General features: G+C 43.0%; 1 protein-coding gene across 2 annotated transcripts in view; it reads right to left on the bottom strand.

The window, feature by feature from the left end:
• Positions 1-1,167: 1,167 nt before the first annotated feature.
• Positions 1,168-24,892, bottom strand: part of LOC140319390 (FERM, ARHGEF and pleckstrin domain-containing protein 1) — a 48,397-nt gene continuing 24,672 nt past the window's right edge. Inside the window, exons 3-27 of one of the 2 annotated variants that reach the window (XM_072397001.1) lie at positions 21,341-21,445; positions 21,199-21,241; positions 20,949-21,027; positions 20,203-20,300; positions 19,715-19,829; positions 18,239-18,386; positions 18,039-18,134; positions 17,794-17,957; positions 17,618-17,686; positions 17,453-17,528; positions 16,829-17,042; positions 12,620-12,798; positions 12,447-12,536; positions 10,934-11,067; positions 9,615-9,696; positions 9,303-9,540; positions 9,088-9,218; positions 8,899-8,967; positions 8,383-8,472; positions 8,027-8,109; positions 6,814-6,926; positions 6,417-6,580; positions 3,159-3,266; positions 2,416-2,567; positions 1,168-2,313 (exon numbers count right to left, since the gene is read on the bottom strand). In XM_072397001.1, coding sequence (XP_072253102.1) covers positions 2,232-2,313; positions 2,416-2,567; positions 3,159-3,266; positions 6,417-6,580; positions 6,814-6,926; positions 8,027-8,109; positions 8,383-8,472; positions 8,899-8,967; positions 9,088-9,218; positions 9,303-9,540; positions 9,615-9,696; positions 10,934-11,067; positions 12,447-12,536; positions 12,620-12,798; positions 16,829-17,042; positions 17,453-17,528; positions 17,618-17,686; positions 17,794-17,957; positions 18,039-18,134; positions 18,239-18,386; positions 19,715-19,829; positions 20,203-20,300; positions 20,949-21,027; positions 21,199-21,241; positions 21,341-21,445 — 2,922 coding nt within the window. In that variant the 3' untranslated portion in view covers positions 1,168-2,231. Of the gene's footprint in view, positions 2,314-2,415; positions 2,568-3,158; positions 3,267-6,416; positions 6,581-6,813; positions 6,927-8,026; positions 8,110-8,382; positions 8,473-8,898; positions 9,219-9,302; positions 9,541-9,614; positions 9,697-10,933; positions 11,068-12,446; positions 12,537-12,619; positions 12,799-16,828; positions 17,043-17,452; positions 17,529-17,617; positions 17,687-17,793; positions 17,958-18,038; positions 18,135-18,238; positions 18,387-19,714; positions 19,830-20,202; positions 20,301-20,948; positions 21,028-21,198; positions 21,242-21,340; positions 21,446-24,892 lie in introns of both variants that reach the window. The other variant, XM_072397000.1, reaches the window with a different exon arrangement.

The raw sequence follows: 24,892 nt of genomic DNA, 5'->3' as shown, positions 1-24,892 counted from the left end.
GGCAGCTACATGCTCCAGTATGAATGACCGAATCAATGCTGTCCCATTACGACATAAATCACAACGGTGGAAAGTCACAATCTGTCTGCCTTCTGGCATCCGATTAAAATCTATTTTGAAGCCTCAGCAGAGTACACTGAAAAACAACAGAAAAAGTTGTCTGATGTCGAGAAATCAGACGTGCTCACTGACATTATGTTCAGAAAAAAACAGATTTTTATAAAAGAAAAAATCCTTTCTGTGTACAACCCCAAGTTTGTGATCATTTAACACATTGAGCTGAACTTTGATGTCAATAGACATGTTTTTTTCCTATACAAGCAGTTCAAAAATCACTTAAAATCTGCAATGGAGCATTCCCCTCATACTGTATTTAAAAAAAAAAAAAAAGGAAATACCTGACTACCTCCCCGGATTCACGGTGTTCATTTTTCAAATAGTTCCACCCACCAAAGCTGCACGCAGTTTACACACCAATTCTTCAGCAATGATAATCTAATGATACTATATATAATAATATAGAATTTCAAAAAGCCCAAACAATTACTTTAACCTCAATACTTTAATTGAAATGTTCTCTCAGTCGCCTACTTTTACCTAAGTAAGACTTCTTCATGCAGGGCTTTTACTTGTAATGGATCAATTTTCGCATTGCTGTTTTGGTACATTTAAGCTACTTAAGTAAATGATCTTAATACACTTTCACCACCATCTGTAATTAGCCATATGGACACATTTACTCCCACACATAGATCCATTCACTCTCTTAGGCAGATGGTTACTTTAATAAAGGGGACGTTGTGCCATACAGACCGTTTTAAACACACAAACATCACTCTCCTTCCACCCTTACCCCCCAAAAAACTCACTGTCTTCTAGAGGGGAATAATGTTTTAGTCAATCTAGAAAAAGGAAGCAGCGTTGGTTTTCACCAAGGTTTTATCACTCAGTTTCTGCATGCTGTTGGATAGGTACCTGACTCAGATTTCACAACGAAAGGGAAGAAAAAAATAAAATAAATCAGACTCAGAAAAACCAGAGATAAAACAGGAATGAGAGACCTTTCTTGATCTGTGATGCCATCTGCAGGTCATATCCAGAAATACCCTGAACTTACTCCTGCCTCTTCTGCTTCAACAACAACACAAGTCACAAAAATCTGAGTTTGTGTAAGTTCTTTTTATTGCTTTCATTTCCAAAGAGCTCTCTGCTGTCTGGAAAAAACGCTGCAATTCCGAGCAGAACTGAGGTTTTCCATCTCATAATACTTCACTGCAAAAACCCTGTCAAATGCATATTTCCATTCATTCAGACTCATAAAAAGATTCATTTGCGGGGAGGCAGCCTAGTTCGGTGAGGGTAACGACGCTTGGAACTGAAAGTTTTGATTTAGTTTCACACGCAATCTTTAAAGCTTTCTATTACACTTTCCTTCATAATACACTGATTATGAGCAAATATCACATTTTCTCACACAGCTCAACGGGGGAATTCAGAGTTAAAAAAAAAAACTGTGTTCATAGAACAAAGATCAGCAAAGAGGCGATTTACTTTACTTGAGACGGCGTTAGTGGTGGTGTCAGCTACCCCTGGTAATAAAATAATTTCATACTTCCTTCTCCTTAAAAAGAACACATTGTGCTGGGCCAAGTGTGAACAGAGCTTTTAATGTTAAAGGGTGGCTTGTTTTACCTTTATGTGATATAAAATATTACGGTTCACAGGAGACGATCCTGTTCCCCATTATAACAAATTAGCTTTTAAAAAGTCCAGGTCATTGATACAAACCAATTTGGCACTGAAGTCACAGGACATTTTCAAAGCAGCTGTTTTCAGTTAAATGAACATGTAGACAAAAAGTTCATGACAATGGAGTGAGAGTTTAACCATCTAAGAAAGAATGCTGAAAATCTATATCAATGCGTTCCTGCTGTAAAAACAACCGATGACAAACCAGAAAGATAGGAAGTGGTTCAGACCATTAGAAAACAGTATAAAATGACATCCTTAAAAAGAGGTTTCAGAGTTGAGAGTAAAAATGCAGTCTCTGATGCAGTCTAAACCAGCGGACATGTCACCATTAAAGCATTAAAAAAAAAAGCACCAAATGTGCATGGACACATGTACAAATGTCCCAGATATGCGTAGAAAAGAAAAGCTGGGAGTCAGAAGGGCGGGACGGGCAGACGCCACCTGGAGGAGATGGCATGTGGAAAACAAGGTAAGCCAACTCAGTGGTGGTGGGGCTCTTTGCTGTTGAGGAGACGGGGGCGACTTGATGGGGCCGTAGCGCTGCGGATTACCTCCATCCACCTGCAGGCAGAAAAAGGCTTTTTAATCTGTACGGATCTGAGATGCAAAAACATTTGCAGGCAACGTCTGGAAACGTGAGGCTGGACGATGAGGCTCCTGTACCTCTCAAAAGTGTATTCACTCTCTGATCGGAAATAGTAGACGTGGGACTTGAAGTGTAGTTTGAAGACGTAGTCCTTGTGAATATTTTCAGCCTCTGAGGGGATGGTGACCGAGTAACCCAGCAGCGGAAGGCTGGCCAACGGATAATCATCCTAAGGGAATATTTGAAAAGGAATTTATAATTTGACACTATCCATATATCCTTCCGCCTCAGTGCAAACTTGTCATCCCTAAGGGAGTTTCCCTTTTCTATAAAAGTAAAGAAACGCTGTCTCATTAGGGAGGAGGAGAGCAAAACATTGTTACATCAGTGCTGAATGTAGAGATCAAGGTTAAAAAAAACCTAATAAATCTCAAAATCAAGTCAATTGATTTTCAATTTGTGGTTTAATAAACTGTTGGTCCATGCCAAGAGTCTACTTCACAACTTTTACACTATAAAAGTGGACCCAACTTGTCTTATTTATGGATTGTTAGCTCTTTTTCAAGATCAGTAACTATACCAGAAATGTTATTTGTAATGATAACTTTGGTATGTAGAGCTTAAAATATCTGCAGTCCAAATATAGCTACCGAGCATTTTCTGTGGCAGGAAATGAATGGAATCCTGCATGGGAAAGTGTGTACACCTCTAACATGACACGCAGATTTGATATTCTGCACTGAGATGCGATGCTCAGGGGAGGGAAAATGGTGCGAGGACGGACAATGCACAAACGCCGGGACTCGTGTTTGCTCATCACCTGGTGAGACTTGTAGAAAAACAGGCTGAAGTTGGTGAAGACCACCCAGAGCTTCTGCCAGCCGTTGCTGTTCTTGAACTTCCTCAGCAAGTTTCCCGACAGCTGGTTCTGCAAAACCAAAAAAGGACACAAGTTTAATTCTGAAACCATACAACTGCCATCAGAAATGTGATGTTTTTAACTTATTTTGTGCTTTCACATAAGAAATAAATCTCCTTTTGCTGTGCTGTGTACCTTCCCAATTCTCTAAAATCACAAGGCCCAACCTCCTTTACTCAACATGCCCTCACAGCAGCACAGCTGAGTGAGGCGCACCTCCTCATTAAGTTTTAAAAGTGCTAACTTGAAGTGAGAGAGTCAATTAAAGGACTGTTTCACTTCTAACAAAACATTCAAGTGCCCACATAGACACTGAAGCTATTTGTGTGCCGTTTGTGTTCCTACCGATCATACCTTAGATTAACGTCTTCCAAACAAACTCTTGTTTAAGTAATGGATGGACAAAATCCAGTGTTCTGACTCTGTTCAATAAATAGATTACAGAGTTTATCTGAAGCTTCAGCAGTCTGCTATACCTAGAGGACAAATCCTCTTTTGACCCTTTTGGTTTTGAGATAGCAATACAATTAAAAGGAGATTCATTTACAATTTTAGCTGAGCTACTTCATAATCATTTCTTGCACTGCCTAGCAACTGCACAACTGGTTGGGAATCATTAGAATTGATCTGGTGCGGTTTTGGGTCCAACTGGACTATGCTATTTTTTTTAATGGTCACAATGAGCCTACCATCTGTTTTCAGCAGTGTATCTATAAAACCAAATCAATATGTCAGTATACATTATTCGCTGCGACTGTATTTCCATTTCTTCTCAGGAATGTGCATCCTGTGGTACAGTTCAAGCACAGTGCTGACATCAAGTTTCCAGGCACTTTCAAGTTGCACATTTCGTTTGTTTCAGATTCTTAAAACTTTTCTTTTTTTTTTTCGTTTATCAGTCTTCACACGAGTTTCCACAATGACAAAGAGGAACCAAGTTGTTGTAGAATTTGAAGTCTCTCCCTCTCTTCACGGCAGAAATGTTGACGTGCTGTACTGTTTCCGGCCTAGACTCTGCGTGCATCTCTCTGACATATTCCAGAAGCCAGACTTGTGTTTTCATGGTAGCGCGGGTCTGGTTATTTTCTTGTTGACATTCACAGTATAGCAGTCTGGAAAAGGCTTTCACTCGCTCTGTATTCTTCTACATCCAGCGTTTTCTCTACCCTAACAAGTCTCTCAGTCCCTGTTGCAGAAAAATCTTCCCACAGAATGAATATTCCATCACCACGGTTGACTGTAGTGATGGTATCAATGAGATACTCAGGACTTGGTTTCATCCAAACATTCACGCATCTGTGCTTTGACCTAATCCTGTCTTGTAGCTTTATGGACAATTATCTAGATGTAAAATAATTTCAAAATGACGGTGAGAACTAAGACGTGTAAAAGCGGAGTTGTGTCACGACAGAGGATCTGAATGCCTGTGTAAATATTTCAGATTTTTAACAAAGACCAAAAACCTGTTTTTTCATTTGTCATTGTGGAGAATTGTGTGTATATTCTTTAGTGAAAAAAAAAACAAAAACATAAATGACTGAAATCACTGTAAATGAGCCTGAAAGCCTTCTGTCTACACTTAAAAACACATACACTGGGCCTCTCCTGTCTGCCTGGCTCCTTTACCTCTAGACTCCTGCAGGATTCACTAAAGGAGAGACTCTGAACACGGTACCAGCAGATAACAGACATAGGCACTGGTCCCTGGCCACTCGCAGGCCCCATCATGGGGGCCTTACTGTCACTGACTGGACTAGGCTCCTCTACGACGTAGGAACGCACAGACGTATGGGGGGAAAAGAGAGAAAAAGAGAAACAGACAGGGAGGGACAGAAACACAGAAACTGAGTAGGTGAAACACAGGCATGCAGTGGCAGGGGTTAACACGGAGGCCGACAGTGTGTCCTGGCAAGGCTGTGAAGAGGACAAAGTTACAACCACAGAGGAAGAGCACAAGTAGAGCAGGACACAGCCGGGTTGTGGGGAGGCTACATCGCAAACATGATCCACTCTGTTAATGTGAGACAAGGACTTTTAGCACACCGCTTTCTCACTATCCTATAGATGATCAGAGATTTCAAATGCCAGAAGGGGAGAAAAGGACAGATACACAAAGGATAGCAGCAGTTCTGAGTTTAGATCATGAGACCACGCTGGCAACTGTCTGCCAGGGGGTGGGAAAAGGTTGAAACAGTGAGCTCACTGAGGCCGAACACACTGATGCCAAACAGCTTCAACCAAACGGTGACTAAAGCTGAACAATAATTTCAGCTAAGAAACATGCAAGGTATTAAAATTGGAAGTAAAATTCCAAAATGGCCATTTTCCTGGAAAATATTTTCAGTTCATTGGCTAAAGTTTAAAGAGAAAAAAAAAAAGAAAGAAAAAAGTGTGCTGATGCACTGTTCCATCACTAAAAGTACAGTGGCATACAAAAGTTTGGACAAAATGTCTGTTACCGTGAATCCTTTTTCCAAGGATTCCAGTTTATCAACGCTATTTGTAACCAGCTAGTTTTTAGGTTGCGGGACTGTGAAGGCCGTGGTAAAACCTTTCACCTTTTGAGCTCATTCAATGTGGTTATGAGCAGTACTTAGGATCACAATATTTTCTTCCAGTTTTTAATCTGTGGCTTTCTTTCCCCCAGACTTGTGATATTTGCTAATGGAAGCTTTTGATATGAAATTCTATCCAATCTCAATTTCTGTCTGTTACGGCAAAAATATTTCCTTTTCCATAGGTATGTAAAGCTAAATTGATCCAACCTAGCTCCTAATAGTTGGAGAGGTATTTTTTTCTTCCACAACCTTTTCTTCTTAACATATTTGGTTATTGTAGCCATAAAGTTTAAGTCTTAACCCCAACAACACACATCTCTTGTTTAAAAAAAAACCTTTTTTTCAGCCACTTAAAAAGCCTAGTCATCTAATGTCTTGTAGTCCATCTTTCACTCCATTAACTATGGAGTTATCGAGTGACAGACATTTTTCAGTGTAACTTTTGAACGCCACCGTATGTCCTGGTTAATCATAAGACGCAGGGCAGCACAGGAGGACACTGTTCCAACCAAGAGATCAAAGTGAATTCAGCACAGACTCGGAAACGGAGAGAAAACAGCGGAGCAGGAGGAGGGGGGGCAAGTCTAGGTTTGGCTGATACCTCCACAGCTATGCTAAAGTCCACCATGGACACACTGGTGTTCCTGTGCCAGCACACATGCACCATGGTGTTACCACGGTGAGGGGCGGGCCTCTCCAGCGAGGTGTGCGAAGCTGTCATGTCGTCCTCGGACTCTGCCTCCATCGAGGAGTCCTCCTGGAATTCTGGGAAAGTCAGGAGGTTGTTACTGCTAGAGAATGAGCAGGGCGGTGTGGGGAGAAAGGCGCTAAAACACAGACAGCATCAGATCATTCACAAATCAACATGTATCTGGGATGTGAGGATGCTCTATGTTTTTGGGCTTTTATGGACAGTTACAGAGCAGATGCCGTTTCTTCTTCACAACCAACTGAAGTCAACGCTTTACACTCGGCTGTATGTTTGTGTTGCAACTTACTATTGTCTGTCAGGTTGCTGGTCAGCAGCTCAGATGACAGCCCATTGCTGGTTTTTGCCATCTCTATCGCCATCTTTATGTCCTCCATCCACTTCTCCATTTCTGTCAGGGAACTAGAACACAAGTGGATAAAGTGCTGAGCAAAAACGGGCACAAGCCACAGCAGGCAGGCCTGGTGATTAGAAATAGTATCGCTGGTAAGAATAGCACAGGTCTGATCTTGGTTTGTCTGGTTGTCCTGCCAACTTTTCCTTTAAACAACAGCAAGCCACTGTGCCATCTGCTCACTGGTGCAAGCTAAATCAGGAAATTGTTAGTTTGAAGGCAAACAAGGGGAGAGTAGGGAGTACTATAACCCTCCGGGAAGCATGCTCACAAAAAATAATGTCAAAATGAATGATTTTAAATGAAAATGAGGGTTGTCATGACATTTGATTTTCTCTACACGATTTGGAGGTAGCACACTTGTATAGAACTGTCCAAAAATCTCCAATCTGTAATCAATAAAGTTTTGATTTTATCCGCTGAGATCAAATCATGATATGATTATAACTGCGTTACAAACACAATCTTGATCATTTCATTCTTTTAATATATTGTCAACACTGGTGTATTTCCACACCACTAATGACAATGACTCTTTATTGACGGAGACCTTTTGCTTAAACCATTTGAAACTCTCCATTTCTGAGAGAATGAGGGTCGCCCTTGTTGGGGCTAATAAATGATGCGTCCCAGTCACTTTTGTTCGAATTAATGCAACATGGAAGGAAGGATGAAAGGTGTCCGAGGAGATGGCGCACACTACCACTTTGTTGGCTGAGTCTGCACTAACTGGCAGCATAATGAAAACGAGGATGTAGCTACCCCGGCAGGGTACTAGTTACTGTGATAGCACTGAGAGCAAATGAAATATACCTGCAGCTAGATGCATTTTTCAGTTTTGCTTAACAGAGGCATCTTCTAAACAGCATGCCATATAAGCACATAAACAAATACGTCAAGTTTGGTCTGCAGAGATATAAATCAACTGTTAGTGTAGCCGAAAAAGCAAAGCCCCGAGGGAAGTATATATAAAGTGATTCTTCCCATAAAGCTACAATTGCTGGGACCTAAATGTTAGCACTTTAATGCACCATTACTCAAAAGCACACAGTCACTTTGGTAGGTTCAAGGCACAAGGTTTCTCTGTGCTGACAACCACCGGTCATACCTTGCTGCCACTACCACCGACTGTCCCTGCCCAACCAGCGTGAAGGCGTGAGGCACACCCCACTCATCCTCGCTCTCTCTGATCTGAAAGAAGAACAGAGAAGACATTAAAGAGCAGCAAAATCTGGGACAGCAAGGACCAAAAATAGACCGAGTGGGAGAGAAGGAGGGAGTGTGAATGAAAAGGAAATGAGAGAAGAGAGAAGGGCAGGCGTAGTGGGGCTGTCCTGAAAGTGTGTGTGTGCCTGAGTTAGGGTCAGATGGTAAAAAGGACACAGTTCAGCTGTTTAACACAACTCATTTAAAGCAAAGACGAACTGGTGACAGCTGTTCAGCTCCGTGTGTCACAGCACTTACTGTCATGCCACAGAGCGGCAGCTGCCCGTGCACTTTGAACTGATTGGTCGGCGTCATCCCTCGACTCGTGTACAAAATGACGTCATTAAACTGTCGGCAGAAAAGGGACAGAATACAATACGAATGAACCTCCAGATGGATAAGGGTGAGCCTGAAGACTGTTTAAATTTCTATCCTAAATATATAAGCTCCAAAGTGAGTGAAAGCTTCAATTGTCCTAACAGCTGGTATATTATAAGCTTGAACAGTAAACTACTCTTCCACACAATGCTTTGCTATTCCTTATCCTTGTTGCCATGTCTATAATCTATAAGCAGCCAAACCAAATACATGTTTAAAACACTAAACTGTGAAAATTCAAAGCAATGTGTTATTTTAGCAGCTGCTCTTAATCTGCCAACACCATCTGCCCAAGGCAAGCTGCAAAAGATAAGCAAAGTTGCAAAATTTTAAGCATGACTTCAGTCAACTAAATAATTAGATCAGTGATGTGAATTTAAGAAAGTGGGGCGTTACCAGGAAAAACATTCGCTGCTGTAGGCCTTTTCCAGACAGTTTGCTAAGGCAGCCTAACCTGATGAACTCCTGAGACAAAAATATGAAAATGAAACACAAACAATCAGGCGAGTCCTTGTTATGAAATAGCATAGAAAAAGTGGGCATTAAAAGCAGTTGAAATCTTTTTCCCTTCCATTTTAAACTCACCCGACCGGGAACAACAAGATTGTCAACGCCAAGTAAATCCTTCTTCAGCTCCAGGAGCTTCTGGAAGTTCTCCATCTTGATTAGGCTTCCCTGGAGTTGGTCCACCACCTCAGACACATCCGCCAGAGCAGCTGCAGACCAACCACAGTGGAGAGATTATTGGAGAATAGGGAAATCTAAATGCGTTTTCATGAACTCTGGCAAGAGAGTAGCACCTCTGCAGTCTCTGAAGTCCACATGAGTAGCTGGGTAGTGTTTGCACAAACGCTCCAGGATCTGCTTGTAGTGAGTGAGGCGGTGCAGAGGCCGGAGGATGAAGACGTTGAGGGGGATGTAGCAGACCTTCTGCAGCTCAAAGTCCCTGCACAGACCTTCCAACCTGCGGGACGCCTTGCACGCCTTATCCATCTCCAGCAGAACTTCAGACTGCTTGTTCAGGTTTGCTGTCAGAGGCTAAAAGCAGAAGTGTTACAGCACTGCCTGGTTTTTTACGATGCATATAAGATTTACATGGACTCACACCGCACCTTCAAGGCTTGAAGGTTCTTCAGCATGACATCTCCGATGCGTTGGTAGTCCCCTTTAATGTGTGCATTGGAGCGCCCTTCCCTTAAACAGAAAAATAACACCAGCTGTTTTTATTACAGAAGAGAATTTGATGGTGACTGTTTAAGGGCGGAAAAAGTTCTGCAGTCTGGGCATTTTGACTTTTTTTAGAATCAAAATCAAACTCAAAGTCTTTTAAAGTGCAGACCATGTTTCATTGTGCATCTAAAACTGTTGACCTTTGTTGAGCAAAATCAGGTAGAAACACCAGTATATGTGTGTCTGCTGAGAGAGTTTCATAAACCAATGTCACAACTGTGCATTTGACCACTTTTCCCACTGTAAATAACTTTATATTCTCTTCTTTCCATCAAGTCGTACAAAAGTTATAACTGTCATTGTGGACAGTGAACTAATAAACTAAGTCACATAAAAGTACTTTTGTACCCACTGATTATTCAGATGAGCTTTACACTACAAAAATTTGCATCAAGTTAGAATGGATTCTCCAAACTTTAAGAGAGGGACCCACCAGTAGGTGTCTCCCTTGAGCATGAATTTCCACATACAGGATGGAGGAGTCTTGGGCTGCCGTGACTGATTTTATTCATGATATTCACAGATTTGCCATAACCTTTCAGTAGAAGCTTTTAAGAAAAGTATCTCCCTTTATTAAAATAAAAGAAAACCCCCCTCTTGCCTTTCCATCCCCATGACAAAGTGCTTTTCTAATCACGACCACAACATCTAGGACAATATTTGAATATGCAAAGTGTTAAAAGACACATGTAGGCTTGAAAAATTTGCATACACATCTTAATGTGGTTTTTATCAGTGGAGTAAGGCGCAGTATCACTTTCAGCTATAATCTGGAGTTCTAATGACTGTGACGATACCACAAGCCTGAACTAAAATAACCATCCGCGGTAAGTGGCTGTAAATTGTAACAGCTTGACAGGGTTTACGCCTCACTGTCCTCTGTCTGTGTGTGAGTTTGTGTGAGAACGAGCGGCGTGTCTGTGTGTGTGTGTCAGATAAAGCACAACATCATTAAAGGAGATCAGGCAGCAGAAACCCACAGGCAAGAAAAGGCCAGTTGTGGCGTTGCCATAGAGATAGTAGCTCCTCAGGTCACCTGAAGGGATTGGGTCGCCCTCTTAGGCTGCATGCCAATAGAAGTCATTAAAAAAACTGAGCAGAGGTTGTGATAAATTGAAGCCAAACCAAGGCAACGTATCACCGGGGCTTGTTCTCAACCCTGCAGGGAATGGACACAGTCTGGAAGTGAAATGAGCCTCACCACAGAGCCAGCCTCTGCTCCACCTCCCTGAGAAAACCTGTGTGGAACTTGTGCAGAGGCTCGAAAATGGAGAGGATGGTGTTCTTCAGGGAGTCTGGAGTCGCCTCATCTTGTCCCACAGCACTCTGGAAAGACTGGGAGATACATATGGGGAAGCTATTAAAGATGGGGAAATAATGTTTATATTCTAGGATAGTGTTATCATCACACATGCCTTTAACCCCCAATTCCCAGGCATATGAATACAGAACTAGAGGAATTCATCAGAGCTGAAATCAGATATAAAGCCGCTATTAAAGGAGACTTTTTCATTTTCCTCCTCTGAGCAGGTGAAGCAACCATGTCATCGACATTGGATGCAGTAAGTATGGAAAGCGAATCAAGCATTAAACTGGGTTGTAACTGTTATCTTTTGATGGCAAAAGATAGCCATCTCTGAGTATTTTTGGGGGGAGGAAGCAGCGTTGCGGTTTCATGCCTCTGGCTTAGGAGGACTGGGTCAGGGTATAGAGAAGGGTCTGTAGTCCCTTGTTCAAAAGTTGTTAAGTGAAAACTTCTCCTTTCTCACAGAAATAGTCCAGAAATAGCTTCCAGAATCCCTTTATCTGTGTTACTGCCGTGGCACTTCAGCTTTGTGAATCCCTTAATTAGCTGAGGATGAAAAAGAGAATCAATATTCAGTCACTCTTACGCTGTTGTTTCATTAAGCCAGGTTGGAGTCAAAGGTAGCATGCTGTGTCTCTGAGTGCATCGGGGGGGAAGCAGCTTTATTCGGACTTGATGGGAAAGGGAAATGATTTTTAGGAAAAGTGAGAGTTTCTAAAAGGGCACCAGATCACCAGCTGTTGCTCTGATGGCTTCACCCTCAACAGCATCAACCAGCACATGTGAGTAAAACGGCATGTATACACACACACACACACACACACACACACACACACAATGCTCACAATTGAAATAAAATAACATAAAATAAAATAAAAAGTCAACCCAAGTATTGTGGAAGATGAGAATGGCTTCAGCTTTTAAAGCTGCTGTTGCAAACAAGTTCCAAATCCGGCAAAAGAGCATCCTCCTCATTTGCAGATGATGAGCTGCTCCGCGCATGTGATCCTGTTTTCTCCTGCGTCTACTTTGAGACATTATCAAATGAAACGCTCTCCATATGTTTGCTTCCAGCCAATGAAATTTCAAAGAATGAATCAGGGAGGCACACGCAGAGGGAACATGCGGGCGAAATCCATCTTTCTCTTCAAACACAAACAGTTTAATATTCACAGCCTCGAGTGAGACGGATGAATGCATTTCAGAGCTCGAGTATGTGGAATGAATAAAAAAAAAAAAAAATCAAATTGCATCTGCCAAAGTATTCTTGTGTCACTGCCCATTTCTGTGTTTTGGCGGGCGCTCTGCAATGGAGCAGCTAACCGGAATAATCTGTATTTTTCTTCCCGGAGGACAGGAGCAGTGGAAACCAAACAGCAGAGTGGTGTGTTGGCGAGGCTCATCTTACCACAGTCACCACCTCCAGGTCCTTCAGATACGTCCTCTCTGTGGTCAGCAGCTCTTTGGCGATGAAGTAGGCTCGATCTGTTGGAAACCTCTGCGAAGCCAACACAACAGCGGCCTTTAGCTGCATTGAATGTTGTTTTATTGTGTTGTGCTTTGATGCTCTAGTCAACAAACCTTCCTCCGGACCTCATCCTCATCGTCTGTGCGAACACTGCACGCATCGTTGAGCAGCGGGCTGGTCAGGGGGGAAGGTTGTCGGCCGTTGGGACTGTGACTGCCCAGCTCCAGAGACTTCTGACCGTTCACCATGTGTCCAGAGGAGACGGGCAGGTGAGGACTGTGGGAAACCACGCCTGTGTGGAGTCACACAGTGACCGCACAAGAGAGAGATAAACACTTCAGTTTCACACCAAAGCAGCAGCATCTGAATTCACTTACTTCCATTTTTACGATGGAGACAGTTCTTATGATATTGTCGGTGTATGAAATCAAGGGAAGCTTCTCAAATCAGGTGATTTTTGTTCTGCTCCACCTGGGTTATGTCATTGTGATCAATCTGCTCAGTTTTAGGACATCTCTGACATATTAAAATCCTTTAACTATAGAAAAAGCGTGACATTTTCACTGTTTTCTGACATTTAACGAATAAACATTGAATCAATCTATTGATCACTTGCTAATGAAATTAATTAGTAATTAAAGATCTACGGGGAAGCCCAATTCCACAGACGCTGCAGTGACATTTTGGTGCTAATAAAACCTTCCAGTTCAATTGATAATCTAATATAGCAAACATGTTGATCATTAACGGGGGGGGGGGGGGGGGGGGGGGGGGGGGGGGGGGGGGGGGGGCAGCTCGACATCACAGTCCACAATAAAACACACCGAGGTGCAGCTGAGGGGAGGGATCTGCCTAAAGGGCGAGAAGTCAGCCGTGACTCACTCCAAAGCCGAGACAGCATGTCAATCAATACACAAGCTGAGGCGCATAGCACAGGATGATCAAGAGGAACAGCTTACTTGGTGTGATCTACACTGTCAATGTTCACTCAGCTTACTTACTATTGTGAAGCTGCAACTTTCCCCAACTCTCTCTGCCTTCCTCCGGTGCGTCGGCACAAATAAAACAGTGATTACAAGAACTCAAACCAGCACAAACACTACATCTAGTCTAAAGGCTACAGAGGGAAGGAATGACTCAGACAAAAACAGACATCTATAGGAATGCTACAAATGAGTGATCGACGCAGACATGTGTATTTATATACATACATTGGTAGGATGTGTTTATTGAGAAGAAAGCAGCATAAAAAGGCCTGTGAGAGTCTAAAAAGAGCACTGAGATTGGGTGAGTGACAGAGGGAAAGCAGAGAAAAAGAGATGTGAACTCGCTTAATTTTCAAGGTCTTATCCATTAAAAAAAAATAGCCTCATGTTATGATTCTGTTATTGTTGAGGTGAAAACAACAAATCAATGCAAATTAATTTCATATTAAATCTGTGGCACAATAAGCTGTGAAAATAATCTGTTTACATTCCGTTTTTTTAATTTAGTTGGTTCTAATTAGCCAGACTTACAATCTGCCTGAAGATCACACTCTCCACCGTCAGTGCGCACACAAATATGAAATGTCAGTGTAAATAACGCAAGTGCCAAATGTATATCGCAGCACATACAGCAGAGTGCACGCAGACAGAAGCCAAGACAGAGCAGCATAATGTGCATCACGCTCCAGTCGAGGTGTAGCACAGCACGCACTGGAAGGACACCAGCGGCTGAGAACACACGCAAGTCTTTCCCATAAAACTGGGACTCTGAGTCCAAGCAAGTCAGGTTTTTTTTGTCCAGTGGGTGAGAGTTTATCAAACCAAAATTGACAGAGTTTTGTGACAATCATTCCAGCTCTATGGGAGATATGTGTGCACCAGAGAGGGCTTCCTAATGCTGCGGTGATCCAGCACCATGGTGCTAATTTAGATTAGTTCGTGCAGCTTTGTTCGTTTAACACGAACGGATAGGTTTATATATGCACGTACCTCTTAAACAAACCCTCTCTTTGGATATGCCTCTTGATGTCAGTGCTTAAAATTTCCACGAGCGCCGCAAAAGCAGTCGACTATGATGGATGAGACAAGAGGCTCTACGGTATGAGGTGTTGCCCTTAAACTGCCTTTCACAAGAACACTACATACACATGCACAGATACTAAAAAACTGGCTTCGATTTGCCTGCATATTCCCAAGCTCCTGTCATCCACACCCAGATCCTCTCTCTGCTCTGGAAAGATTAACGGTTAGCTGGATCATCGCAGGAAAGGGAAACCCACAGACTGGTAATCTTCCCTCCCACAACCCTCCCCCCCCTCCCACCACCATCACCACACAGTAAGTGACAGAACAAGTTCACATGAAGTTACAGCCGGGATGAAAACAGATGGAACAGTTTCATGCAGACAGATGAAGAGAAAACAGAACAGAAATGCGACAGAGATCATTCCTGCCTTAAACAGATCAAACATGAATAAGCGTGAAGACAAACGTGCGAAAGAAAAGGTACAGTGCCATTTTGTTAATAAAACTGCAACTATGTGAACAACATGGCTGGTGTAGGGCTTATCAAGTTAGTGAAAGAGCAGATGAGAAAAAAAAAACAAAAAAAAAAAACTACCACTGCATCACATGTTCACCTTCAACCCAAACTGACCAAGACGCTGCTTTCCTTTCAAACGTAACAACATAATACTGCTTTCTTGTAACTCACCATGTGTCATTTCTCGCCTATTCCTAACATATCTATTCGTAAAACGTTAAAGGTGACTTGAAAAACTTTGCTCCAAGTTAGCAAAGGGTTCTGTAAACATACATCAAACCGAATACCAGTCAGATCTGCATGTTGCTTTTTATTCGCAGAGCATCCATAGCTTCTGCTCCGGCATCAAATACTCCAGAAAGTTACCAATTACTCCGTAAATTAGACATCAACAGGTAGTTTCAAACTCCGTAAACGAGATAGTTCCTTATTAGAAGTCATAAGGCATCTGGGATGTACAGACTAAATGGAGCATTCAGCGATTCTGCAGGTCTGCCACATTGATTCATCCTTGTTTCAATGGAAACAAACAGAAACACATTGTATAGAGTCTCTGTAGATGTTTAACTGATAACTACTCAGTGCAGATTCCTTACAAGGCACATGTCTGGTGTATGTCTGCTTGGACATGTTAGTATAGTTTAAGAAAACTAAGGATGAATGTTAAAAGTCCCTCTATGTAACAATAAAACCCTGAAAAGAATCATTGCATGTTTGAAAAGTGCTCTAGTAGTAAGTGCTGTGCTTTAGAAGACTACAGTGGTTTTTATATCATTGGACCATCTGAACAACGACCAAAATCGTTCACAGTCTCCCGTGGAGGCCGTTTCACTAACAGCTGAAAATCGGTCCGCCATCTTCATCACTGAAGGCATAGCAACCATCCTCATCTGCCTCCTCATCCAGCTGGAGGCTGCCAAAGGAAAACTTGTTCCTTGGTATTGGGGAATTAGCCTCTACTGGATTATCAAGGATCAAGGGGCTGCTGCAGTTGCCCTTGTTCTCCACCTCCGACTCACTGGACTCTGAACCACTCGTCGTGCAGCCATCGTTCATTTGAACTGCACCCACATGTGTGACACCGGCCTGTCTTAATCGTTTCTGGCCCAAACTCGCCCGGGATCTGCCTGGTGTTGAGAGGCCATTGGCCATCATGCGGCGCTCAAGAGCAGCCATGCGTTCAGCACGAGACAGGACGGGATGCGATTCTTGTCCTGCTGAGGATGCGCCTTTATGTGGGTCTGCATCAGAGTTGTGATGCACTTTCTGGAGTTTTTGTAAGCGCGGGGATTTGCTCGGAAGCGGGGAGCATCTACTGTCATTAAACAGAGGGGGAGCGTAGCCATTCTGCTCAACGTGACTGAGAGAAGGTGCTTGATGGATGGTGTTGGCGAGAGGACTGATGATGGCACTCCTTGAATCCATCACACGTTGAACTGGGAGGGGGCTGCTGCACCGCCTCTCTCTATCAAGGTCACAGACATAATCCATAGCGCTATGGACGAGATTCTGGTCAATTTTTTGTTTTGACTGCATGAGAGACGGGTCTAGCCTGTGGCTCAAGTTGAGTGATGCTCGAGAAGATGAAGGGGGCTCCCTGTTTTGCATCCTACCCTGAAAGTGTTCCTGCTGGCTCCCATAGCCAGAACCCCGGCGGAGCATGGCCCCCTCACTAAAACTGTAATTTGACCTGCTAGCCTGGTCCCTGCCCATGTTATATTCACCACCTAAACCACTGGGGTCAACGTAAGGCATGGCATAGCTGCTGCCTCTGGCAGCCCAAGATGCTGGACCTGTGCTCAGATGCCCGGGGTGGGTCTGTTGCGGTGAGCCTCTCATCTCTTCTGTCCTGGAGAAAGACCCCGTTCGTTCTTCGTGACCGTTCCTCTGGGGGGATGGGCTCGCCCTCGTTATCCGTGAAGCTGATGGGTCTTCTGCACTCACCAGCACCGATTCCTTCCAGTGACGCCTGGGAGGAGAACTGAGTCTGTGCCCGGGAACACCACTCTGACAGCAGAAGAAGAGGAAGAGAGTGAGAAGATAATTCACTAAAAACATTTTAAACTAACTAAAAAATGGCCTGACAATACCATGTGGTGTATTTTAACTCTATTTTGAAGAGTCTATTTATTTCCTATACTTGCCAGTATATGCTCAAGATATAAATTCACACATATATATTTGGATGTAAACTAGACCTGCAAGCAGGTATGCAGTAGCTAAGTCCAAATGTGCCAACAACAGGTGAAAAGATCTGAAAAAAGGTGTCATAATGTGTGTTTATTTGTATGCATTAATAGGCTCTGCATTGACACATTTTGCATCCCCTGTAAATGAAATTCACTTGAAACCTAACAGGAAAAAATAAGCATTAATATAAAAGCCCAGATACAAAGACAATGCTAAAAAAGACTGACCTCTGTTGGCACTTCATGGTGGCGTGGTGAAGGCAAGGGAGACAGGCGACTGTTGTATTGGACCCGACTGTGTTTCCTGGCAAAAAGGATGTTGAAGGTCATTGTTACACACCCTGAAAATCCTTTGCTTAAACCAAATATGTCAAACATGTCCGCCGCCTTTACCTTTCAAAGGGGATCTTCTTAAACTCAGACTCCCTCACATAATCAATCACCTGCTTCTGTGTGCGACCACTGCAGAGGTGAGCAGGAGAGAGATAATGAGCCTTTCTAGCAGACTATTAAGACAGTAAGTGTCTGCTGTCCTGCCGAAGAACAGATTTATGATACAAAGGCTCTACCTGAATCTGAAGGAGGAGCCTCGTGTGAAGAGCACGGGCTTGGGCTTGGGTTTGGGTTCCTCAAAGAGGCGGAAGAAGGCGTGATATTCAACACAGATCTTCCAGAAGATTTTACAGCAGTCCCTGCTGGCCATCAGAAACTCCAAAGTGTCCTGATATGAACTCTGGGGGAAAACACGAGGATGCAAGTTATAGCACCGAAGCGTTGTGCGTTTCAAGAAAAACGAGCAATCAGTGGCACTTACATTTAGATCTGGCCTCAGCTTGATGAGGAAACGTTTGCGCTTAAAGCTCAGCTTACGAATTTTGGACCAGTTGAAGGCGTTTATCCTCGTGTGTCCCTGAGGCGGTGAAAAAAAACGCAATTAAACTTCAATAAAAGCTTTTATCGGAACATTTGCCAACTGAGCTGAGCTCACATTGTGTTCGGGCTCACATGACTAACCTGGAAGACCAGGACGCCCGTGTGCGCCACAGAAAGACTTAACCTTGTGCCCTCACGATCCTTGGCAGGGTGGAGCCGAATCCCGTACATCTCCAGCTTGCGTGCCACTTCTAACAACTGATAATCTGATTCCGCTGGTGTTTGACCTCTGCAACACAGAACAAACAGAAACGTTTAATTATGTCTGAGTAGGCAAAAAAAAAAAAAAAAAAATCAATATATATATATATATATATATATATACATACGTTTTATATATATTATACACACACACACACACACACACACATAAATACATACACATAAGATACAGATAAAAGGAGTGTAGATTAAGAAGATGCCTAATTAAAAGGCCTAATTGCACTGGGGTGTACTAGGGTTTCACACTGTGACTTAACGTGTGCAATCTGCAGCATTTGTTCTCCTTTTGGCGGCTTTCTGGATAAATAAATCAAATCCGGGCTCATCCTCCTCTTATGTGTCTGGCAAATTGAGGTGAAGGACCAAGTCAGAGTGAGTCTGGGTTTCCAGAATTAATCTGAGTTTACGGAGCAGCAGCGGGAGGTCAGGGAGAGTCTGCAAACGTTAACTAACTTTCTTAATTCCTCATCAGTGGATAAGCCTTCCTGCTTCCTGTGTGTGGCGCTTAACGAGAGATTTAACTCGACATGGCACCCAGCCAGAGGAGCTGGAGTTGCAGCTATCGGCGGAGAAGCAGTGGAAAAAGAGCGAGTCAAAGAGAGCAGTCGATTCTAATGGAGCTCCTCTGAAGCTGCAGCAGCCGCCCGCTGTGTGCTCATGACACACTGCGAGACAGAGTGCAGACTACAGTCGGCATAGCTTTGAATCAAACACCTTAAGCACTGATGGGAAAAGTTTGATAAAAAGGACGGTGTGAGGCGATCTGGAAGATTTTCCATCACATACTCTGAAATGCATTGAAATGCGCGAGGAAGAGGAGAAAGCACCCAGAAAACCCAGCTTCCCTTCTCACAAACACCTGCATTAGTCACCTCTAAATAGATCCATCAGAAACGTGTTTTTACCCAACTAACCCAGCTGTTTGTCATTTGTTGGGTTAAGGGGAATTTTAAAATCTCTTTCTGGACCAAAGCAGCCTGTAGTTGACAGAGAAGAAGACAAAATCATGTCTCTGTCTTTCCAGAAACTGTAAAACAAGTTGAGAAAGATTGGCTTTTCTAAGTTGATATAGGTCAAAGAGCTGCGAGTAGCACTCTCAGACAGAACCCATTCATTCCGTGGCCGCCTTCCTGAATGTGTCACCTGTGTAATAAAACACACCAGTGGGACAATCCCGAGGTCTGCAACAACATTTCCTGTTCACGGCTGAGGAGAATAATTTGAGTTCAGACATGCTTTTACGGACCTTGTGAACAGAGTTACTCAGACTGAATCCAAAGGACTGCTTCTTTTTCAATTTTGTACGACACGAAACGTTGACATTAAGAAACTCACACATGCTTTGAGTGAAACTCCATGATTTTGTCGATCAGAGGCATCTGATCTGAGATGTAGTTGTTGTTGAGAAGGTGTGACCGACAGTGGCTCTCCTCAAAGTCCCCAATTTCAGCTGAAAAGGGAAAAAGAACGATAAGTCACAAAGAAAACAACAAGAAAAACAACATTAAATGTGGAGAGTCACGGAAAGGCTTCAACGGTCCAAGTCTCTGAACTTCTCTAAAAGTGAAAAACGAGCACTTAAGTTGGCATTTTCAGTGATGTAAAAATACAGAAACATCCGCTAATGAAAATGTGCGGTTGCTCTGAATCAGGCATCCGACTGACAGGTCTCCATAGCAACGCAAAGATAATCAATTTGAAAGGGAGCGCAGTGTGTTGTATGACAATGTTTGATGATAAGCTCAGCATGCAAAAAAGGAGCAATGTGTTTTTAAAAAGACTGTTGTCAGATCTGTGGACTACACAGAGGGGCAGCCCCTTACACTGAATGATGTGGGAGACCATCAGCGCGGCGCTGCTGTCGTTGCAGGTCAGACGTCCACAGGAGAGATCCTGTTTGATCTGGAGGGCAAACAGGTACCTGGCCACAAAGACGAACAGCCATCACATTATGCAACAGTCCAGATTAAGTGGTTGGCTTTCCATCAACGAATCGTGCCAACAACAACATCCACAGCTGAATGGTAACATCAAACAGAATACTTCAAATTTCAGTCAAATACAAAGACGACAAGGCACTAGGTGCTTCTGATCGAAATGCAACTTTCCGTCTGCAAAATTATTTATTATTTTTCATCATTTGTCACGTGTAATGTGCAGCTCAGCGTACATTTAAGTGAGTTACTGTGTTGGGAAAAAAAACCAAAAAAAAACAGCTACTTTGATTGAATATAACGACACAAGCGTTGCCTTCTGCACATCAATTATTTCTCCACTCTGACTCTCAAAACATGCATCACACGAGCCAGCTCCAGAACTACAAAACAGAAAATCATTAGCGCCACCACGCTAATCTCCAGAGAACTAAATCAGAGACGAGGCAGCTATGACACGCGAATGGCGGAGTTGAGCAGGGAATCAATCTCGCGGGTAACGGGACACGTGTTTCATTTATGCCTACACAATTGCTCTCAGTCGCAGCTGAGATAATTCATGCCGACATGTATACAAATGCAAATTTCGGTGCCGAGTGGAAGACAAAATGCTGTGCAGAGTCGGGTGATCTCACCTGGTTAGCTCCTCCAGCAGCTGGGCGTGGTCTGGGGGGAAAAACTTCACAACAAACCTCAGGATCGTGTGTTTCGGTCCTGCGTGGGACAGATGCATCGCATACACACAACATTTGCACTGTAACACTGTAAGGGGAGGTTCATACTGTGCTATTAAATGATTCAATGGCTATTATTTTACAGGAAAAAAAAAAATTTGAAGAAAAAGATTCCTCTCAAGAAGATGGAACGGCACTTTGAACCACTTACGTCTGAGCTGCTTGATAATGGGTTTGATATGGTCCAACCAAACCTGCGAGAGAAGAAAAGTGTCCCTGATTAGCAACTTATACTCAAACGGTCTTGGGAATCTGTAAAAAAAAGAGGCTGGATTTGATCTAAATTTTCTCACCATCATCTTTTGGTGGTTCTGAAACTCCAAGCCAAAGTAGTCACCCTCGATAAGATTCATGTGGGAGCACACCAGGTCAAACAGCACCTTGCCTGAGGCTTTTTGCTGTAAACAAAAGGGAACAAAAAAAAAAATTGGTCAACACAAAACTGTAACATTAACCATTTCTATTTCAGTCTCAGCATTCCAGTCAAAATGTCTCTCTGGTATTTTATAGGCTTATCGAGGGCCTAAAAATTCAAGGACTACCCAGTGACACAATGTGCTTTGACACAAAGGAGCACTCGCGTGAGCCCTGCTTTGTTGACCTGTCAAACCCCATCAAACTATCACATTTTATGTCTGAAATTCTTCTGCTGGCCTTCTTCTTTCCATCCTGGGTTTCAAAGGCTCAGCCAGCCACTGCGAAGCTCCCATCTTCCCCGCCGCAGCTAGAGGGGTGTGGACCTCATCTTTGATCTTCAGTTTTCAGTGTCATTGCTGTCCCGCTGATGACAGCCCAGCAGCCTTTGAGGTTGATTCAGTATCAGGATGGGAAAAGGACTCCCCCCTGACCACCCCTGTCCTCATCCCACACGCAAACACTTTGAAGGGTGACTTAACTCCCCGCTCACTGCCAAATACAGAATTTATGACAAACACACAAACCTCAAAAATCCACCGTATCTTCAGAGAAAGAGCACTGTTCCAAGGTAAGGTCAAGTTAATGTCAGGGATTTCCACAGAAAGACTTGTGTTACAGACACCCAAATAGGACAGAATTCTCTCAAGCGCAGAGCGAGAGTTTTTCTGCCTGGCTGCTTCCTCGTGACTGGCTTACATCAGTGCAGAGTGTATCACAGCTGCAGAATATGAGTGTTTGCAGTAACCATTTCCCCCCTCGGCTTGGATAATGATCTGGAGCCATGTCTGGGTACGTGTCAAGGAAACAGTTTGTCCTTTGCTTTTACAAAAAAAAAGGACAGTGTTGCAGAAGCTGAAGGCCCGCCTACCTTTACACTTTCCTAATCTTTAACAGGCAAAGAATGACACCTAATAATGTTCCTAATAATGCTTAAAGAATAAAAAACCTGAGCTCTACCGGCTTAGTGACAATGATTACATGTCCACAAGTAAATCCAAAATCTTCCTCAAACAAGCCCACCCGCTGCTCCTTCCCATGTCCGTCCTTCCTGTGTAGCACTTCTATCTCCCTCCGGGTTGTTTTCATGTAGCGCAAAGGGCATCCTACCACTGAGGACCAGCTGTTTCCATATGGTGATGGAGCTGATGAGGAAGGCCACAAGGAGGCTGGAGGGAAAGAGGCCAACAGCCCTCGCACACAAACACACATGAGCACTTCCTGAAAGATCGCTGCAACCAGCAGGCAAATCAAGCCCTGAATGAATTCTGTGTCTCGTGTTTTTTGAATGAGAACAGGGAATGTGCTACATAAGAGCTCCAGTTACGAGAATGGCAGACAAACCAAAGTGGGATACAGAGAAGGCTGTAGAGTGCTTCTCTCTCCCTGGAACAGTCCTATAAATCTGCTGTCAGGGTAAAGATGACCACGAGCCAAGCGGAGATGGGTAAGGCAGAGGGCTGATTAAAGCTGTGCAGAGCTTGATTAAATGCAGCTTTTGCAGACTGTGTCAGGCTGAGTCAGTGCTGCCACGTGACACCGCTGCAGCTAGCGCAACAAGACCACCATCGTTAATGACGCACAAGTATCGAAGACTGGCGGCTCATGGCACAAGCACACAGAAGATAACCGATAACACGTCGTTTTTTTTTTGTTTTTTTTTCCAGCTTTTTCCTTAATTTCTCCCTCATCTGCATGTTGCAGAGAAATCTAGCACAAGAGCAACTTCACTTGAACAACTGAAATTGGATCATCAGGGCGGAATTCTGACCAAAAACATGACCAGGTGATGTAACGGACTCCTGTCTGTCAGTTTAACAGGTACAAGGGAAGTTAAGACGAAACGTTATGATTACTTTAGGTTTTGAAGTGACTGATGCTCCACAAACAATGTGTTATAATGACAGATTTTCCAATATTCATATCAATAGAAAAAAATAAAAAAAGAGGGGGGGGGGGTAGAATGCAATATAGGTTGACAGAATCAAAAACTCTGAAAAAAGGCTCACAAAAGTAGTGCAGGGGTGTTGTGTTTAGTCTACATTGGTCCAAATTGTACCTAATAAAACTCCAATCAACTGTACTTTATATACGGAAAAGTATGTGTACACACTTGAAGACTATGTGACCGCTAAACATCTCATTTCAAAACCATTGCATGCTTCTTCAGATTTGTTGGGCAGTCGACAGCAATTTGCCACATGAGCTTTATGTCTGGCACTAATGTTCAGTGATGAGAACTGGCTCAATATCAGTCTTAGAAGTCCTCTCATAGCTCTTAGATGTGGCTGAGGTCTCGGCTCTGTGTAAGCAAGCGAATTCTTGACACCACTCTGGGAAAACAGATTATTCGATGGTTTCCCTAAAGTTTGAAAGCAGATTACTGTCAAAAATAGCACTGTACACCTACTGGAATTTAGAGGCCTTGCTCAAACCACACAATGGAGGTGGAAAACGCTGCATACCCATGTCATTACATCCGATTCCCGGTGTTTTTTCAGTTTTTTAAATAAGAACAATCAATTTGTACAGGTCCCAGAAAACCAGCATGACCAGTACCAGAGCCCTGACACTAAAGCTGCTGAATGAAATTAAATCTTATTCAATTTCTTATTTACAGCAGCATTTTATTTATTTATTTTTTTGCCACTGAGATGTTCCAAAATGCCTCCTTTATATAAGAGGAGCTTGGCATTTAGCTCTATTCTGACAACACAGACGTATTGAATTTATATAACGCTTTCCTAACCTTATCAACACACATTTTATTCTATACACACACATACAACATCCACCCAGTAACACACTGAGGATACACCAAGGAACCTATCTGGGATTCAATAACTTGGCTAAAGACCCTTCAAACCACCAACCTTCTCTCTACTTCCTAAACCACAGGTGCGCCTATAATATTTGGTCAGTATTGAATTCACACGAAAGTTAACAAATCGCACATTTTCACACTAGTAATGGCTACCTAAAAACTTGTCTAGTTAGTGAAAGTATTAGGTGATGTTTTCGGGTGTAAAGTACATGCTAGCATATTCAGCGGCAGCTAATATGTTTCCGTTCATTGGGAATAAACAGATATTCCCAAGAGCGAAACTATTTAATTGGACTACTGTCGTTGTCTCAGTATACAATGAGAGGAGTAGAATTGGTTTGATGCCTGAAGTATGTCACTCTTCTATGAAAGGTGCTGATATGCCCCTTTTAAGCTTCAAAGTATTTACCTATTAAGTTACAGAAAAAAAAAAACACCTCACAAACAATTTAGCGGTCAAAATAGAACCATGGTGTGCATCAAAGTGGACACTTTCCAAAATCTCCATTTTGCACTCTTTGCATTTTGTGGTTGTTCTTTTCTCTTGCCAGCTTCTTTTTCTGTTTACCAGCTTCTTCGGTTACTTTCCTCGGGAGGAAACTGTGTA

The sequence above is a fragment of the Leuresthes tenuis genome, unplaced genomic scaffold (assembly GCF_036924035.1).
Source record: "Leuresthes tenuis unplaced genomic scaffold, fLeuTen1.0.hap1 SCAF_12, whole genome shotgun sequence".
Taxonomy (NCBI): Eukaryota; Metazoa; Chordata; class Actinopteri; order Atheriniformes; family Atherinopsidae; genus Leuresthes; species Leuresthes tenuis.
The sequence above is the reverse complement of the archived record's forward strand: the minus strand, read 5'-3'. Positions and strand labels throughout refer to the sequence as shown.